The sequence below is a fragment of the Melopsittacus undulatus genome, chromosome 1 (assembly GCF_012275295.1).
Source record: "Melopsittacus undulatus isolate bMelUnd1 chromosome 1, bMelUnd1.mat.Z, whole genome shotgun sequence".
NCBI lineage: Eukaryota > Metazoa > Chordata > Aves > Psittaciformes > Psittaculidae > Melopsittacus > Melopsittacus undulatus.
The window spans coordinates 134404502-134425207 of NC_047527.1; the positions used below are offsets into that span (position 1 = coordinate 134404502).

The 20706-nt window shown below is 39.9% G+C and overlaps 1 protein-coding gene across 5 annotated transcripts in view; it reads left to right on the forward strand.

Moving 5' to 3' along the window:
- THRB (thyroid hormone receptor beta) overlaps positions 1 to 20706 on the forward strand; it is a 160322-nt gene that overhangs the window by 133353 nt on the left and 6263 nt on the right. For all 5 annotated transcript variants that reach the window (XM_034060884.1, XM_034060881.1, XM_031052407.2 and 2 more), the window contains 5 exons: positions 5819 to 5919; positions 10121 to 10268; positions 12055 to 12260; positions 15434 to 15580; positions 19511 to 19769. In XM_034060884.1, the coding sequence (XP_033916775.1) occupies positions 5819 to 5919; positions 10121 to 10268; positions 12055 to 12260; positions 15434 to 15580; positions 19511 to 19769 (861 nt within the window). The remainder of the gene's footprint in view (positions 1 to 5818; positions 5920 to 10120; positions 10269 to 12054; positions 12261 to 15433; positions 15581 to 19510; positions 19770 to 20706) is intronic.

Below are 20706 nucleotides of genomic sequence, written 5' to 3' on the forward strand. Positions count from 1 at the left end.
GATGAGCCAGGAGTAACCAAAGGCTGCCCCCCAAACCAAGAGTTTGCAGGTGGGAATTCTTGAGTCAGGCTGTAGCTGTGCCAGCCCCTCAGCACTGTGGCTTACGTTGCTTCCCAGAAGCAAAGTGAGGGTAATGGTGTCTTTTTAAGGGCTCTTGTTGTGATGGGAAAATGGAACTTTAAAAGTTATTATTCTTGCTAATGTTAGAATTGTAAAATAATAATGTATATAATTGTAATTGTCATTATTATTTCCCTTTATATTCTCAGGCAATTTGCGTGCAGCTAAGAATACATACTGTGTGAGTGCGAGAGTATGGGACCGAATTAGTCGAAACTGAGTTCTTAGTGGTGTGAAAACATTAGGGTACTTTCTGAATAGCTAAGAAAATACAACATGGAGATTATATCAAAATGTCTTCTCATCGGTACAGGCAGTACATGTGCATATAATCAATTCACAGAAACACTGACAATTTGTTAGCTTGGCCTTTGCAGCAGAGTGGCTCTCAGAATGTTAACAATTGTTTGGGGTTTAAAAATGATTAATTTTGCTCTTGACCACTTATCTAAGGAGATAACACTGACCAGAAAAATTGCATCTTACTCAGCAGAACATTGCAATTATATGTTTCTTTTTTAATAAAAGTATCAGTGGAAAAGGGGTTTTCAGCTCCTTTAGTGTAATCTTTTCCACAACCAAACGAAGGATGCAAAAGTGAACTACTTTGCTTTTGCAGACATAGTAAAACTGATATTCAGTGAGCTTTCTGAACACAGAAGTTACATGTGATACTAAGCAATGGTGTCTAAAAACCTTTAAATAATTTTGGGGAAAATTTTGCAGCAGTAGAGCGTTTTGTACCTGTGGTTGGCAGTGATGCAGGTACAGAACTGATCGCAGCAATGTAAGTGATAACACAAATTGGTCTAAAATGTTTTTCAGCACGTCTAGGCAAAATGCATTACTTTTGATAAGGGTTCTGACCCAGCCCAAAGAACAGGGTTAGTACACAGATAAGTCACTGAGGGAAAAGAGAGTGTAAAATGTTCCAGATTCTATCTTTGCAGAATCTCTTGCCAAATTTCAGTAATTCTATAAATTGAAGAATGTCAACAACAATCAAAATTGCAGACAAGAAAGCCAGTTAGCTAACAAGAAATGTGTAAATCTGTTTAAAAACATTCTTGGTGCTTCCGAGCTCAGTGGAGAAATAAGCAACTTTTCTCAGTGGGAATAATTTAAAGGAAATGGGAAACAAGGATCAGTGTACAGCCTAGCCTTTCAGATCAATATTGGTAATAGCACAGACTAGAATGGAGTATGTTTTTTGTCACTCAGCTCTATGCTTTCTCTGATAAACACTCAATTTAACCTTTTTCTACACAAGGATGTATCTTGGATGATATCTGGATGCTTCTTGTGATTTTTTATAATTTGTAAAGAGTTACAATGTGACTATAGAGCCGGTAGAACAGCATATGAATTTTCAGTTCTAACGCAGTTCAGGTTTCTCAAGGTAGTAATTAATTTCACCTTTTTTATTGTCTTACTGCAGTGTCTGGTAAGTGAATACGAGCTTACTGGTAAATCCTAAACTACTCATTTTAATGAGTGATCGCTAGTCATGCAAACCATACTAGACAGGGAAAAGAAAGATTTCAGGGAATATATTTAATATATGACTCTGCCAGTGTACAGTGATAATCAAAATACTAAATAATGGTCTTAAAACACAAGTGTTCATGTGCAGTAGCAAAAAACATCTTTTTCTGCTTGCACGGTATAAGTGTATGGTGGATCAAGAGCAAACTAATAAGGAACATCTGGTATACATGCATAATTTGTGTTGATGTTACTCATACCCCTGTTTGGTAGTCAAATATGGTTTGGGTCCTAGAATCTCTTTAAGGTGTGTTTTAATCCCTAAGCCAGTATTACATTATCTGTACAGAAGCAGACCTAGAGATGCAGAGTCTATGCAATGAGACTTGAACAAAACTGAAATTCATTCTTTACTTTTCTCAAAACATTTTTTTTTTGTTAATGTGTGCCAGGTACAGAGTTAAAAAATCATTATCATTTTTCTGGGGTTCTTTTCATTTCAATAGTTTTTCTTTACCTTGTTGCAGGAGAGGGGCAAGAATAGCCACCAAGTGTCTCATTTGTGTCCCTCCAATCTGTCACATATAATGCTTTAACGTATCATTCCTGCAAATGGTAATTTGAGAGGGTAGGCATACCATATTAATGAAACAGAGTACCTCAGGTGACTGCATAGGTTAGCAGATCTCATTCTGTCCTTACGGCTACTGGGGCAAACTCATGGTGCCTTTTCCTATCAAAGGGAATAATTTCTTGCATGAGGAATCATTTCTTCATACCTCTACAAAGCTAGTGTTACAATTTAGAACATGGTGTAAATCACCATCAGGATTGCTATAATGGATTATATGATATATTATTCTAGACAGGGGGAACTGGTCTTGCTGAGTACTTAGCCTTGCCAAGACAGAAAGATTAGGTGGGCTGGCAGGTGGGAGTCTGGGGAGCAAAGGAGTTGCATTAAGCTGTGGGGAAAACGCTAAACATGGCAGGTCAAGGGAATTTGTTGGTGGTCTCCACTCCAAGGTGGGCATTGGGATGAACAATATCAAGTCATACGTGACAGATTGTTAACTTTGGGGATCATACAGGATACACCAAATGATAGTCCTTGAGGATGTTAAAATACAACAGACAAGAGTCTTGAAAGACCAAGAAATTATATTGGTTATTGTATTGTACAGTTCAGTGAGATTGGTGTTGCTTTTGAATGGTTCTTCTTAGCTATTTACTCAGTAGGTTTTGACTAATCAATACAGGATGAAATATGAACGCCAGCAATAGAAACCCGCCCAGTGTTCCCATGAAATTTGTCACCATCATTCTTTATAAGAGAGCACCTGGGATACTTTGTCCAGACAGCATCTGCTTCTTCCACATAGGACTTTTTTTTTTTGGTTTACAGTTATTAAACACACAAGATGCCAAAGTACTTGCTGATATGAGAAACAAGTCCTGATTAGTCTGCCTCTCATCCTTTTTCCCTGCGTGCTGAATGAGTCAGAGAAGTCTTTTGCTCTGCTTCTTCCTCAAACCATCGAACAGGCAACTCTGCTGCTACCCATGGCTTCACCAAAAATCTCCATTGCACTATTCATAGCTTCCATGCTAGTACCAAGTTTGAAAAAACACTATTGAATTTCCTCCTGCTGATATTGTTTCTAACTCTGAGTAGCAGCAAAAATGCACTGAGGCACTTACCTGCATGTCTTACAAGTTAAATTGCATTGGATTTATACAGAGGTCAGACTGGATATTTGCAACTACTAGAAATTATTTGCAGTGGATGTTAGTTTGTACAAACTGAATGTAAGTCTCCTTATTCCTCTTGGCATGATGTCTGTTTGAATTACATATTTTTGAAATACTGCTGAAGGTCCAACTTTCCTAATTTCTAACAGTTTCTGATCCCATTAGCTGTTGGAAGGAGGGTTAAGAAGATGTTTGTTGCACACTTCTTTTGCCAGTGATTTCTTGGGATAAGATTTTTTTTCTATCCATGTTTCCTGTTGAATCAGTGGAAGAGTTAAAAGTGTGTGCTTACCTTGTGACATGGGCACAATCCTGCAAATATGATGAACATGATATTCAAGTATCTTAAATAGCTGGCACTTATTTCTGATGCTGCAAAAGTGGGAATGCGGTTGCATACAATGATGCCATTTTTAATGTCTTACTAGGAGTGCCTGTAGGAAGTACATGTTTTCTGCAAGGTTGGAAACTGTCTCCTAGGCTGGATAAAGTCATGAAACTCCAAGAACAAAATAGACACCAAGTGGTTACATGTGCAAGCTACTGTATATATTAAGGAAGCGGCTTAAACAAGTGGTCTCCTGCTCCAGTAGAGCAAAGCTGCCATTACACAAACAGTGCTAACCAGATTATTTACTTAATGAAATATCAGGGTATTTAATTCACAAGTGATTCTTTAAGAAGCAAGCCAGGGATACTGAATTTTAGAGGACATAGTCTATGCTACGCTAAGTCTCTGTTTCATGAATTGCAGTAACTAGCAATAACAAGAAGCCATCAACCTTTATGAGAAATTTAGTGTAAAATTCTGCATCCCTTTGCTGACTCTGCTGCCTCTTGTATCACTTCCACGTTGTATATGTGTTGCATGCGCAGAGGCAGGTGTGAGCAAAAGGGAGACAGGATGGAGATAATAGCCTCTGCTAATCCCCAGTGGCATAATGTCCGTTAGGAGTCAGTGATGTAAATTAGAGTCGAAACCCTGCTGTGTCTCTTCCCTCAAGGTCACAGAACCAGCTCTGTGTATCCACCAGTCTTTCTCCAAGCACAACTTGTTCATCATGGAACCTGAACGTAAATCTGATCTTTTACTGTATTATTGACTGATGCTATACATCAGTAAGATCTCAGCTCAGTTCCCCTCTCCACTTTCAGATGCCAGTAGGCATATTGGCAAACCTGAAAAGCAGGTAGCTGCACATGGCTTCAGAGTGCTCCTGCTTCCCAGCATTATAGAAAGACAGGAAAGACTAAGAGGGTGACCAAACACTGGCACAGGCTGCCAGAATGGCTGTGAAGTCTTCATCCTTGTAGATACTCAAAACCCATCAGAACGTGGTCCTGGGCAACTGGCTGTAGGTGGCCCTGCTTAAGGAGGGAGGTTGAACCAAATGACCTCCAGAGGTTCCTTCCAACCTCAGCCATTCTGGGTTTCTGTGAAATTTTTACTACACTTCAATAATCTTACATGGTAACACACATATCTGCACTTCCTTCTCTTCCCTCAAAATGAATCTGAGATATCTGTGTTGCATCTTTATGGATAAATTTTTCAGAAGGAAAAGTTACGTACCATAGCTCCATTGATTATGAATCATGGGAGCACTTTGAATGGTTTGTAATTTACCCTGTTTAAAAATTTTCTTTAGTTTGGAATTACCTTTTGGTTGCCATCAGAATTGTTTTGGGTTTTTGCTCAAATTGAAAATACGTTTATGTTATCAAAACAAATGTCATTGTGGGAAAAGGATTAAGCATTGCCAACATTTTTTTATAGCAGTGATACTTGATTTCTTTTGTTGGGTGTCTGGTAAACCACTTCAGGAGAGAAAGTGTTATTCTAACACATGCACATACCCACACACATATTTGTATGCCCACATATTTTGCCCTAAACCCAGGCTATAGTATATGTTCTTGTGGAACACATCCAGGTCAGGTATGGTCAGTACAGCTGGGGATGTCTATTGCTGGTACTTGTCTCCTGTGGAGCTTTCTTTAAGCTAACAATCTCTCAGTAAATACTTATTACCAGGTCCATAAGGTACCCTGCAACCAGGGATCTCATCTTCAGTGTACAAGTATATCTGGTTTTATGTGAAACAGGAAAGAGAAATATCTAGTATGTTATTTGATCTTTTCACATCAAAGCCTTTGAGGTAAAAATAAATATATTTATTTTTCGGAGGTAATATCTCACTCAGAAGAGAGCCATCATGTTCCAGTTTCTGCCTCTTGACCAACAGATGCTGAAACAGTCTGAAAAGTAGAAGATACTCTAGACTGTGTTTCAGTAACTCTGTAACATAGTATGAGCTTTTTATCCAGGAAATTCAGTGGGTTCAGCAGCATGGGGCTGGTAGACAAGATCTGCAGTGGATTTTAATATAATGTGTTCATATCAAATGTATAATGTCATTTTATATTGAGTTTACATGCCACATCCTCTTTTTCCTTACAGGGTATATACCCAGTTACTTAGACAAGGATGAGCTATGTGTAGTATGTGGGGACAAAGCCACCGGATATCATTATCGCTGCATCACTTGCGAAGGTTGCAAGGTAAATGGTACAGTGGGAAAGTGGGAATCAGAAATAGCTTTCCAGCTCCTCCATTATACAGACTTCCTGAACTGTGCTGTCATAGAGAAGACAGATTAGAAGTGAATGAGAACATCCAGTACTGATGATAAGCTGTATCTGGCTATGCTGCTGTGCTTCATATGCATAAGGAATATAGTTGATTTTTGCAGTGTTTGCTTCTGAAAAGAAAACAAGAAATTTAGATTTCTGTAGCTGCTGTTACCTTTTATGTTTCCATTGTTTAATGTTTCTTTGACCGTGTTCTCGGTTAACGTACATCAGCATGCTCCCAGCAGCTCCAGTGAAGCTGTTTATGCAATAGATTCTGCCTATGGCCATGAAGAGTGTGTAGCAATTAGCAGTGTTCTGGTGCCTCTTATCGTCACTGTGAAGAAGCAAAAATCAAGGTCCCTTCCACATGCTTATACAATGGTAACATTTATCACTTTGGGAAGCATTGATGCCCAGTTAAAACAGTTTCAAAAAGATCTTTACTTCTTTATCTTTAGCATATTGAAATGTTCTTTCAGCCCTAAATTGCATCCCAAAGCTACATGCAAAATTAAAAAAAAAGATTGCTTTGGGCAAGCAAATAAATTAAAAAAAAAATTGAGCAACACAATCAGCCACATCTTACATGATTTCACTGCTATAAATACGCCTGAATAGCTTGAGATCATGTAAAAAAGCTATTCTTTCCTGCAGAAAATAACAGATTATTGTATTTCTAAACAAATGGGACCACACATGTCTTGGACTAGTGTCATGAGACCAAGCCACAAAAGTCATATTCTCTTCATCCCCAAAGTCTGGAATATGTGAATCTGAGATTTTGGGTTTGGATTGGCTTTAGAGTCCCACATCACAGTAAGTCTTGTGTTGAAGTAGTGCCTTCAGTTGCACAGCATTGTCCTACGTTACATTTATGAAATGCACAAAGACCTAAGTATCCTATATACAGCAGATTTGTGGTAATATTCATTATGGTTTTATACACATGCATATATATAATACGTTTGAAAAAATATTTCTATCTTTAAAAACCTGTGGGACTGAACAAGGGATTCTTACGCATTTGCATCCCATATACCAGGTGTCAACAATACATAAAATGTATGAGTATGACTTAATTCATGTATAATGAGAAGTAAACTACACTGTGGCATCATAAAATACATTTTGCTCTCAGCTGAACAGTTATATCTCTCACCAGTTTTTCTAGTAAGGTTTTTGTTGCTCCAACCAAAGTATTTCTCTTTATGTCTACCAAGTATTTTAAAGATACAGCATACAAAATCTACCTTTATCTTAAGGTACAGTTCTTCTTTCTGATGTACAATTTAAAATAATCCTTTGTGCACAAGGAACAGAGCTAACCATTTCCAAAAAGTAATTTAACTTTTTTCTCCTATTTCTAGTTGGCTTACAAACTGACCATTTTGTTTTGTTTTGATTTGTTGTTCTGGAAAATGTATTCATTGTACAAAATGGGGGTTTTGTGTGGACAATTTCAATACATACTTTGGAAGATCTCTCATGAGATCCCGCTTGGAGTACTGTGTATAGTTCTTGTGTCCCCTGCATAAGAAGAGCATGTTGGAGCAAATTCAGAGGAGGGCCACGAGGATGATCAGGGGACTGGAACACCTCCTGTATGAATACAGGCTGAGAAAGTTGGGTCTGTTCAGCATGGAGAAGAGAAGGCTGCGTGGAGACCTCATAGCAGCCTTCCAGTATCTGAAGGGGGCCTTATAAGGATGCTGGAGAGGAACGCTTCATCAGGGACTGTAGTGATAGGACAAGGGCTAACGGGTTAAAACTTAAACAGGGGAAGTTTAGATTGGATATAAGGAAGAAATTCTTTACTGTTAGGGTGGTGAGGTGCTGGAATGGGTTGCCAGGGAGGTTGTGAATGCTCCATCCCTGGCAGTGTTCAAGGCGAGGCTGGACAAAGCCTTGGGTCACATGGTTTAGCAGGAGATGTCCCTGCCCATGGCAGTGGTGTTGGAACTATATGATCTTAAGGTCCTTTCAAACCCAAACCAGTCTATAATTCTGTGATTTTTCAGCAAAGTTATATGTAATCAATTCTCAATGAATTTGACATTTACTAGTTGCTTCCACTCAAAATCACTTTAATTTTGTAACAACATTATTCAAGGCTGACAGCCAAAAATCTGTTTTGGCAAGTGCTTTCATGAACAAAGCATTTTCATGCATGATTTCTGAAGAGTAAATTGTAAGGAATTTAAACACAAATAAACCAACGGTGAGTTCTGACGTCACTGAAATGTTTCTCTGGACTGTACCCATTGCTTCTATTGCTATGTAGGTGCATAGTAAAGGAATTGAGGAAAAAGAGTAGTTGCCTTACAATAATTTTTTTTATTTATGTTTATTTATTTATTTATGTTTTATTTTATTAATGAAAATTAACATTTACATGATGAGGTGTTTGGACAGAGAACAGCTTCCTTATCATGTTGTATCTAGAGGTGATTAATGAGGTTTTCTGCAAAAAGTTTCCAAGAGGTGCAAAGAAATGGGAAGGTGAAATGTGGTGGTCCCAGTCAGGAGATGAAGAGCCTTGTCATTGTAAAACTAGAGCTACGTGAAGTCCCATTCAAGGTTTGGAAAACACTTCCTGAGATTCATCAGATATTTTTCCATCTCTTGCTGTAACTACAGATTAGCCCATGTCCTTGGTTTTCCAGAGCCATCTTTGACCCTCAGGGCAGAGGGGGCAGGTCCTGTCTCTAGGAATTTGTCACAGGGTTGAGAGTGGATCCAAATCTAGCTGTTGGGTAGATGAAAGTTTGAGACCTGATCCAGACCTCACGTAAGGGCATCTTGATTGTGATTTTCTGGATTTTGGCTCAACTCAATGGATCCCAGTCTTGCAAAGGCTCACACATATGCTTTATGCAACTCATTTGAATTGAGTTTCCATGTCTTATCATTATTAAGGAAGAAAAAGTTGCACTCTTAGCTCAAGTTGGATCATGTAAACTAAAACTCTAATGAGGACAAGGCTCTTTATTGTGTTCACTGGAATTAGAAGCTCAAGCTGAAATACAGACTTATCCGTACGTCTTAATACAACATTCGCTGTTAACATAAATTACACACTGCTATAAGATTTTACCAGGTGTTTTTTAACATGATTGAAACCAGAACTTTTGCTTTGTGAAGAGACCATTCATTAGATAAAATCCCCACTAAGAGGCTATTTATTAGGTAAAATCTCACTTGAATTTTGCCATTTTCACTGAAACCAAAGCCATTCTCAGTGGCCTCAGTCAAACAGGCAGGGTCCCAGTGTGTTCTTTATGTCAAGGCAGTTTCAAGCTGCATTGCTGGATGTAGGCAGTCTCAAACAATGGCAAAACTTAAAATTAAAGTCTACATTTCTTGCTTTGCAGCTTGCCTTGTCCATATCTTGCTGGTTTTGGAAGTTTATCCAACTCTTGCAGAAGTCAATGAGAAAAGCGATGTTGGAATTAGTACCAGGATTACATCTGTAATGTTCAGACACAAGTTTTAGCTGATTTCCTTACGTAAGGCCAGGGTCTATGGTGTCTTTGCAAAATTCTTAGTCTTACCCAGATTTGGTTGTTTGGCTGGTTGGTTGGTTGGTTGGTTGGGTTTTTGGCTTCGATGGAAAGAAAGGAGTAGAACTGTTTGTTCTTAATCCTACAGTGACTCAAACTCACTGCTGTTCTTACTATTTGCAGAAGCTGCTCTTTAATTAAAAGTATGTATATGTCTCTTAATATCCCTCTAAATTATTAGGTAATTTAGAAAGGGGATCAAAATAAACTCTCTAGTTCAAATGCAAAAAAATTCAACACAGAGAAACATTATTTCGAGAAGACATGTAGACAATATTTGTCCTTCAAGACAGTGTTACTTATGCCTTTACTTACCCAAAATGTCTATGTTACCCAAATTTGTCTGTTACCCAAATGTCTCTGTGTTTTTAGGGAGCAAATATTTTTTGAAACTCGGATAAGAAATGTCATACACTATAAAATTAGTTTTCCTCTATGAGAGTTTCAATGAATGAAGAATGTTATTTTGCATTCTTAGGTACATTTCTACTGAATCAAAGTAGCTCCCAATTTGAAAAAAACATTGTGCAATGCTAATGCTTTCAAATGTATTTATTTACTGCACTTAGGGTTTTTTTAGAAGAACCATTCAGAAAAACCTCCATCCAACCTACTCCTGTAAATATGAAGGAAAATGTGTGATAGACAAAGTAACAAGAAATCAGTGCCAGGAATGTCGCTTCAAAAAATGTATCTTTGTTGGCATGGCAACAGATTGTAAGTACATTTGTCTTTCTTTCTTTTTTCCTTTTTTAATGTGTGTGTTTGCTTGAAGTATGTTGGGTTCTGAAGCTTGTTAAAGTAGAGCAGAACTGCCAGCAGTTTTTTAATAACTTGTAGCGGGGATTTTTGTCCATTGCGTCAAACCACTCTCATAAGGCTGTAACTTTTTGTTTACCCTTCTCCAGACTGCACCTTTTCCTGGCCCTTCCAGGCTGAGTAACAGTAGGAATGTTCACTCTCTGGAGGAGAGGAGGGAGAAGTACATCTGAATGGACACTTTGCTTGAGAAAAAAGCATCTTGTTTAGAAAATTCTGGAGGATGTGAAATTGAGTGTCATTGTATGAGTCATCCTGCAGTTGTTTGTTTTATTTTTAGCCCTGAAGAAGTTATCTGCTGCAAAGAACTCAACTCTAATTCTAAAGTAATAGAAAATATGGCTGTAAGATTAACCCTTAGGGGGTCATCTTTTTCTGCCACTGCACAGGGATTTATACCAATAACTTCAATTAGTGCAAGTGGGAGGAAGTCATGAGTCCCTCTGTGCATTGATGTTAATGGTTGTTGCTGGCGTAATCCTCTGCAGAAGGACTGGCAGGAAATCGGGTCTAATAAACAACAGAAAAGCACTCTAACTTAGTATTTCTCATTGTTAATGTGATGTATAACAGTGCCTTCTGTCTAGAGGGAAATAGAAGAAATAACACTATTTCATTTTAGCCAGGTAGACTTTCAGGAGAGGGGGTAGGTAACCCTGCGTCACCATTTCACGTTCAGCCCAGTCTGATGCAGCAGGCTGTGGTGAGCATCAGACATGTAGCGGATGTATGAAGTGAGAAGTTTCTCCGAGGCTGGTGCTGACCTGCAGGTGCCATTACCATAACACTGCTGTGGCCTTTGTGGGCTGCACCCCCTTATAACAGCCAAAGCTGTATAGCTGTATCACTGAGCACAGCAGACAGGCCAGCTGTTCCCCAACTCAGGAAGGGCTTCTCCCACCTTTGAGTTCAAACATGTGAATGGGAGCTTGTAAGCAGGGCTTTTGTTTCTCCTGCCTGCGTGCCCACCACCAGCTGTGAATCAGAATGGTCCTCCTCTGCAAAAGCGGGCCAGTCAGCTTGAATGGACTACTCACATTTGCATGGAAAATGGGATAAAACCTTCAGTGGTGGTCACAGACAGGTGGGACCTGTCTGTCTGGCATCACTGGTTATAGTGGGGAGCAAGGGGAGTGCTACAGAATGTTACCATTTGTAGGGTTTGAGGAAAAGGCCAAAGGCAAATTGTTTCTAATTGTGTCATGCAGCAGGTAATCGAGCCTCCTGTGAATAAGTGTTCCCAGTTTCTTAAATCCGCATTACCTTCTGCTGGCTTACAGGAACATTCTACACAATTCAGAGCAGTTAACATGCTGATACTACTTCAAAGAAAACAAAAGTATCTTTCCCATCATGGATTACTGCAAGTCTGTTATGGGAGCACTTTGAGTCCTTAAAAGGCTTTAACATATTAATTTTATAGGCAGAATGAGCAACTGAAGGTAATGGCAGTTAACAAGATGTTACCAGAAGGGTAAGTCATTCTTTGCAATCCAAGCATCTGAGAAAATTAAGTTCTCTTGTGTCTCCCTCCAAACTGTGTCAACTGCAGGTCTTACAAAGTACTTCTTTACTGATCAGTTAAGGTGTTTATAACCATTTACAACCTCAGCCGTTGAAAAGACCAAGGTTCAGACAGGCTTAAGAGCTTCCTTCCATTTCTTTATGCTTTTTCCCCTGCTAGTGGTGTTGGATGATAGCAAGAGGTTGGCAAAGAGGAAGCTGATAGAAGAAAATCGAGAGAAGAGGCGTCGGGAAGAGCTGCAGAAAACTATTGGGCACAAACCAGAGCCAACAAATGAGGAATGGGAGCTCATCAAAATTGTTACTGAAGCACATGTGGCCACCAATGCACAAGGAAGCCATTGGAAGCAGAAAAGGAAATTTCTGGTAAGGACTGTAGACTTTTACACTGCTCTTGGAGCTGGGTTCCTTTCTTTCTCCTGAACTTCTAATTCCTTCCCAACTTTGGAACCCCAAAGAGGATATAACTGCCAGTGTATTGATGTTTATGAAAAAGGGATGATTTTTTATAGTTACTGCTTTCTTATTCTTGCCTTGAAGTTCAGGGTTTGATCAGACCACATATTTTGACAGATAAACAGCGTGTTGCTAAGTTAAGACTTGCTCAGCCTAATAATCCTAATGTGCTATTATAAGAAAAAGTAGAATTGTTTCGCTCCTGATTGACAACAGTAGCGTTATATATATGTATTTAGGGATAATTGTCTTTATTAGGAGCTACTATGCAACATATTCTAAGTCTTAAAACAATGCAAAGTTTTAGGAGAAAGCTGATGTTTTTTACTAATAACTCATGGTTTTTCATTTCTTGCTTCAAAGTGAACACGTTAACTAAAATAAATCTGGCAAAGAAAATTAATTTCACTGAAAGCAGGATGATACACGCACTATAGCACTGGGATTACAGACTACAAGATGACTTAAATTTTCATTCAGCCTGTAACTAAGGATCAGAAAATAAATGATTTGTGATGCTCAGCCTTAAAAAAGGATTTACTTGATTTTTCCAAATCGATTTTTAAAGAAAATATGTGCAGAATCCAACATGCTGATACAGCACAGAAGAGGGATTATAGACCACATTTCAGGAATACCCAAGGGCCTTTAACAGTCTGTGTATAGCAAATCAGATAGAGAATACTCAATTTCTGCAAGCCTATGCTCCTGCTGCCTCATTCACTATCAGAATCTTGACCCACGGTTCAATTGATTAGGGAAGTTATATATTCAAACCAGCTGATCCCTTTTATAATGATTTGTTAATTCCAGTGGCACTATCTAAGTTTCTATATGAATTCCATGTTTGTAGTAGTGTACAGTGAGGAAACCACAGCCAACAAACAATGGCAGGAAGCAACAGAGCACTTTCCAGTGGTGCTGCACAGCACTGTTTGTGGCACTGGTTTTAGCAGACCAAGAAGCAGGTGCAATAGTGTGTTTGGTTTCTTAGGCAGGAGAGCTGTTCTTTGGGTATTGCCTGGTTCAGGATAAAGCCTGGGCAGCTTGAAACTGGGGCTGGGAATGAATACACTGCACCACATAAAATGTTCTCATTGAGGGACTTCAGGCTCTGAAAATAATCACAGCAGAGGGGAAGCCTCCAGCAAAGGGTGCTCAGAGGCAGAGCATGAGGTGAGGTGATAACAGAGCTATTGAGAGAAGGGAGGGATGGAGCAGAGCCAGGAGGAGCCGTTGTAATGGGCAGCTCAGAAACCAGCTGTGACTTCCACAGCTGGTTCCTAGGTCAGACCAAACTGTTCTTGGTGCAGCCCTCACTGTAGGGCCTCCTGGTTCTTTGCAGTGCTCACATGCTGAAGCCCAGTGTTTTCAAGGCAAGCATACAAAGCTTGCTGACACACTGCAGTGAACATAGAAGAAAAAGTCCGTGATGGTATACCGACCCCAGGTGGAGGACTCCGACAGCCCCAGCCACAAGCTCCTGAAGAACAATAGGAGCTGACTTGCATGTCCCAGGAGCTGTGGGTCGGTCCTTAGGCAGCTGAGACTGGTACTTCAACAGCAGGAGCTCCTTTGAGGTCTGAACCTCTTTTCTTACTGAGGTGAGTTAGGTGGCAAGGGCCCTCCAGTTGCATGCCCTTCTGGAGTGTATTAGCTTTAGCTAGCAATCCTGACTTCTTTTGCCTTTCCCAAGAAAATGCTGAGTTCTGTCTTTTATTCCTTAACAATGTTATGCATGGTTTTAAGGATTTGGTCTTCTTGCTTGGAAGTGATGAAGGTTATTTATCATGAGCACACAGACAATCTGGTTTAGTTTCCCAAGATTCAGAGAGGGGGGAGGACCTACAACTGGGATTATTTTAGTTTCTTATTGGGACCCATCAGATAATTGAGCCCAGTACTCTTCATTGTTTTTTTACACTTGGAGCTTGCTTTATAAACACATTGCTGAGGTTTTTTTCTTGCAAAAAAAAGTTAGATTTGGATTCACATTGGTGGCAGAGCTGTGGAATGATCTTTCTTAAAGTGTTGCTTTAAAAAAAATAGCCAAGCACAAGTTTTTATTATAGATAGCACTTCCAGCACCTCCCCTGTTCAAGTGCCCTTATATAAATGTCAAGAAGTCTTAAAGGCCACTTTCTCTGGGTTTTATCCAGTTTTTGCCTCTCTGATGTGAACAAAATCAAACCTCTGCATGGCGGCTGGCAGGTCTTTTACAACCACAAAGCCACACTTAGGGAACAGAACAGCTTTGATATGAATGTTTTTAAAATACACAGGAACATTGATGCACTGTCATAAAAATCGGGTGAACAAGTTCAAGTGAGTTGGAATAAAGAAACATTCATCACATCCTGCTTGAAACTATTTCACTGTATATCTGTATGGGATTCATTCTTTTTTCACCTTTTGGAGAAACCTTGGCCTGAAGTCATGCAAAAGGTGATTTTTAACCAAAATTTTACCCAGACAAGCTCAAATTCTAATCACTTTATCCAGACTGACTTTGTGTTAGACAATTCTTAGTCATCAGTTGGTTTAGCCTAGTTTTGGAAACAGGCCTTAGCAGTTGCCTGGAGCTCTGTGATGCCAGGCAATCTGTTCTGGTAAGGATTTCAGAACTTTGAGTGTGTGAAAGAGCCCAATTCTGCAGAGCTGTCAGCATCTTCTCAGGAATAATAAGCCACCTCAGCTCCCTTTTCTTCTAGGGAAACTTGAGCGTTCTCAGCGCCCCTAAGAACCAAGAACAAGCCTACATTTTTAAGTAAAACAAAAAAATTGCATATAAGCTATACCCACAAAATACTCAGATACAGGCACAAGGAAGAAACTGCATGTGCACACTGTTGCAGCTGCCCACACAGGATGGGTAGCGGCGTTCTGCACGCCCGTCTCTGTGCAGTCACCTCTTTCACAAATGCCTTACAAACAAAAGGTGGCATAAAGGGCATTACTTACAAAGCAAACTGTGATATTTTGCATTTGAGTGTATCTTCCATTGCCAAGCAGGACTTTCTAGCATGTAAAATAGTTACTGTAAGAGAGATTGTTCCTTTAAATATATCTGTTTATATCCTTAGCCAGAAGATATTGGTCAGGCACCAATAGTTAATGCCCCAGAAGGTGGGAAAGTGGATTTAGAAGCCTTCAGCCAGTTTACAAAAATTATCACACCAGCGATTACAAGAGTGGTGGATTTTGCCAAAAAGTTGCCTATGTTTTGTGAGGTAAGAAGACTTCCTTGCACTCCTCATGTGTATACCTGTTGTTAAAAACTATCCGAAATCCTCCTGGCACAGAACTAAAAAAATCACTGTGTTTAAGATGAGTAAAATTAAAGAGATTTGACATAGATGGGACTAGTATCATGGGTAATTTTATGGGTTTTCTTTTTCCTGTGATTACTGAAGTCCTGATTTTGTTCATGTAGAAGTCATCATGGTTCATTAGGAACTCAAATGTGTCTTTAGAGGTGGCCTTGAACAGAACAGATGGACAAAAAGTGACTGTCTAGAAACATCTTTGAATTGTTTAATCAGATCTCCCAGCACACAGTTCCTCTGTGCTTTATGACTCCTTGGCTGGTACAGTATAGTGGAGTTAGGTCTACATAGTAACAAATCCTTCAAATTCAGAAAGCATCCCTGTCAAGGAATAGCACTTTCCTCATTGTGTTCTCTAGGAATGCTTTTCCTAAACAGGGAAGTTATGCATAAAAGAGTCTGTAAAAGTAATGGAATGTCATTACAGGTAGATACTAACATGTAAAATACACAGTAAATAGACTCAAGTAGACTTAATTGCACATTAGGAATATAGAGGCCTTAGGCTGATCTCATTCACACTGAGGTATCATTTTATTGAAGGACCAGGCACAATAGTGATGATATTTTTTTCTTAAGTTAAAAAAATGTATCAGAACTGCAAACTGGAATAATATTTCAGTCTTAGTAATCTTAATAATGTTTTAACATGAAAATATCCTCAACCCAGCCGTGGAAGAATGCCTGCTTGCTTGCCCACAATGCAGAGCAACACTTGACTCTGCTGGTGAAATGCTAGTGGTGAATTATATTCAAAATGGGAGTGACCATGGTCAATGAACATTTGGCTTCCTAACTCAGGAACAGTGTTTCTTCTTCATGACTAAACATCATTCAGGAAGGAAGTTTAAGGCAGCCATAGCATTTTAGTCTTCTGTAGCTGGCAGCTTTCCTTTAAGGTCAGTCAAGGAAAGCTATTTATGTCCTCTGGCACCTACAGCACAAGAAGAGGTAAATATCAATAGTTGGCATAGTGTAAATAGCTCTTCCTGGCTAACCTTAGCATTGGCTCCATCAGACAAGTTAAATAGCTCTCCCTGGCTAACCTCAGCATTAGCTCCATCAGCCAAGAAAGCATGTAGTAATGGCCAAGCATGAAGATTTTAAAATGCAGGGAATGTGTCCATAGATCAAGAGGCCACTGCAGCATTCAGTGTCTGAGGGAATTTGTGTCCTCTGATTTGGCATTTGTTGGTGGGAAGTAGCAGTTGATATGTGTGTTATTTTTCCATATACAGCAAGGTGTGATAACAGAGTGAGGGACAACTTGTGAACACAAAGGAGTAGGACAGCTCTCATCCAAGTTGTCAAATAGATCCTGCTGTAGCATAAAGAAAATGACAACTGTTTGGTCCTTTTTGAAGCAGAGAAGCAAAGACAGGAACCTGACGTGCTCAGCTCAGTTCCATGGGGCTGCAGTTACACGTGCACTGGCTGCCAATATGTCCTGCAGGGGTGAGCACCTCAGGTTCCTGCCTTTTGCTTTTTCTCCCTGCAGAGAGAAAAGGAAAGGACAGCATGTGGCAAATAATCAGTCGTTTGTTGACCTCACTCCTGGAAGGTGCTCTGGTGGTAGCAATGCTCAATTGATGACTGTAGATAGCATTGAAACATGCGTAGCTGGGAACAGAACTGATGTTCAACCACATCTTTGGTGACTGCTGCTACTGGCAAATAAGACTGGAAACTTGGCTTTGTGTCCCATGTATTCTTCAGAATTAGGAAAGCAAGTGAATGACAGACATAGTCAGAATACCGTGATCATGGATGAAGCCTTGCGTGTCATGCTTTGGTGTGAGGTGTCCCTGCCCATGGCAGGGGGCCTGGAACTAGATGATTTTAAGGTCCTTTCCAACCCTAACTATTCTATGATTCTATAAAGAAGATTTAAGAAGGTTCAAGTAGGAAGAGAAATTCTCATTGGTTTAAGTTACTAAAAAACCAGCTAAATCATCATTAAATACCTTCCATGTTGTTATCTGTCTCTTCCACCATTCTTTCTTCTTATTTTTACTCTTAAGGTCTCTTTTCTTTTTCCTTCTCATATGCTTTCTCTCTCCTCTCACTTCTCTTTCCCACTCTTCCTTTCTTTTCCCCTTCTCATCCTTTGCCTCCCTTTTCTTCCCCTTTTATTTAATTTTATTTAATGTTATTTCATTTCTTACTCTGTTTCTTTCCCTAACTCAGTCTCAGCAGCCAAACAATGGCACTGTCATTGGGTAGTGAGACTGCCACTGTGCCTGTGCAGCCTTCCATACACTGCTGCTGAGCTGAGCGCAATCAGCAGAGAAGGTGATTTGCCCTGAACAGGATGAGTCATTCTTCTTGTGTACCAAACACTTCACACCTGAAGTTGGCATTGCTGGAAAAATAGCTGCATGATTCAGCTCCTTTTACTGACTGTGGCTAGCTTTGGGCTTAAAACTATTCTCTAAAAGGGAGCAGCCTTCCACTCGAGTTAGATAGCTGTCTGGCATCCACTCTGCACCATTTTACACAAAATCAATGTACTTGCTTTGGGAGTACACAGTTGCCATGTAAACCTGTAATTGGTGAGGATTTTTTCATTTTGATTTATGAAACAGATAAATATAATAACTTTGTGTGAATCAGAAACTGATGGATTTTTGCCTCCTTTCAAGCCAAGCAGAAATGAGTTGTTTTTTCATCTATGTGACCATTACTGTTTGAAGACTGTTAGAGGCAGTCTCAAAATAGTCTTGTGGGGTTTGCTATCATTAAATTACCTATGAAAACATAAAGTCATGATTTACAGAATGTGGCTGCATCCTGGTAGTACTTTATAAATACAGAACCTATCTCCACCAGTTCAGACAGCTTACCTTTTTTGATGTTGTGAAAAAGACATGTCTAGCACATGCCCTGAAGATCGTGCCTTATGCACCAGTGTAAAAGCTGAAGTTAAACCATAGATTTTTTGTCTGTCCAGCAATAATATGGGGACCCTAGGGAGATCAGCCTTACTAGGCCAAATATAGCTTTTCTGTTGTTTAAATGGGCAGTGAGAATTAGAATACCTGCCCCATTCAGTGACTGAGGTATCTGTCCCAGAGACAAGAATTTATTTCACTCCTTTTAATTAAAAAGCTGTTCATTCTTACAGACCCTTCCAAATGTCTGGTTTTAACTCTGGCCAGGTAAAAAATAAGCATGGCTAGCCATGAGTTTAACTGGGATGGCTGAGGTCTGTACCAGCTCCAATTGTACTTTATTCTGTTATGCTGTGCTTTAAGCTGAGGGAGTTCAGGAGTAGAAGAGAAAACAGCTGAGAACAGTGACCCCTTCAGCCATCTCAGTGAGATCCACCCCTGATGGGAGACAAAACCAACAGTGTATGTTACCACTAACCTGGCACCCGACAGGCCTGCTTCTCCATTCACACTTTGTGAAATCTTCTGCAAAATGGAAAGCTACATTCTTAAGGTTTATTGGATTTAATTTGATAATGCTCCCACAAACTGAGTGGTCCCACAGAGAGCAGCACATCTGCAAGTTGGGTCACTTCACCTCAGCATCTGAAACAGCTTGATTTGCCTGGAGTATCTTGCCCACGACCACTTGCCTACAGCTGTGTCATCAGTGAGGTTCCTAATGGTGTGGGGGGATGTTAACCTGCTGGCAGTGTCTGAAAGTAGGGGTATGAGTATTGAAGGGATGTAGTCAGTCAGCAATGTGTTTGGAGAGTATCTGCACTATGCAAGGTAGTGTCCTGGGGGGTGAACCGTAACTTCATGCTTATGGATTTATTGTAGTTGTAACACCAACTCAGTTTGGAAAACATATCTTTTCCTTTACTGTTTATAATTTCTGCAGCTGCCATGTGAAGACCAGATCATCCTTCTGAAAGGCTGCTGTATGGAGATAATGTCCCTTCGAGCAGCAGTTCGCTATGACCCCGAGAGTGAGACTTTAACACTGAATGGGGAGATGGCGGTGACAAGGGGCCAGCTGAAGAATGGGGGTCTTGGCGTAGTGTCTGATGCCATTTTTGACCTGGGTATGTCTCTTTCTTCATTTAACCTGGATGACACCGAGGTTGCCCTTCTTCAGGCTGTTCTGCTCATGTCATCAGGTGAGAACAGAAATATATTGGGAACCCAAGGGTTTTGAAACTCTTTAGTCTTTGTCGCAAGCCTCTTTTTAAAATGAATGTTAGATCTTGTAGTGCTGACTAAAGTAATGTGGGAGAAATTTTCTCTCAAAAACCCCTTGCACCTTAGAATTAGCTTACTCAACACTAGGAAAGAAATCCAGGGTATTCAGAGAGATGGGTATGAGAGTGGCTTTGGTAACACACCTTAGGGAGGAGGCAGGGAAGATCATCAGAAAGAAATCAGATCTGGTTCTGAGTCAATTTCCCTTGAATGAAAACCTGGTAATTTAGCAATAGTTGTCCTTACAGTAAGTTCCCTCTTCGCCTATGTGGGATGTACAATTTACACATATTTCCATTAGTGCTCATATGCAAAAGCATATTCTCTTTGGACATTTGAGAGCTGTGCTGTTTCCCCACGCAGACCGCAGCTGGTCTCTTGGTGGTGTAATACAGAAGCAGCACATTTCATATGATTTCCAAAGTGTTTCTAACCTTCTCAAATTGCGTATGTGTTCAAGTATGCTTCCATTGACTGTGCCAGCCCAAAGAGGAAATTCCATTCTTGGGCAGTGGCAGATTTGGCAAGATTTTGGTTTAAGACCACTTTGAATTGAATTGAGCATTGAATAACAATACACAGACAGGGATTTACAAGCATTAACTACATCTGAGACAGAAAGGTTTACACATTAATCACAAGAAAGTACTTGACCTTCTCAATCAAATTTTTGATTTCTTTTTAATTCCCAACACCATGATACATGAGTAGGGGATTCAGAAGGACCTGCATTCAGTTCAGTTCAAAGGACCTGCTTTCACAGAAGTGTCTCCTGAAGAGTGACTTGTGAAAGAAGCAGAAGCTTTCCCAGCGCCCATCTGGGTGCCAGTTGAGGCAGTCATTCAGACTTTTGGT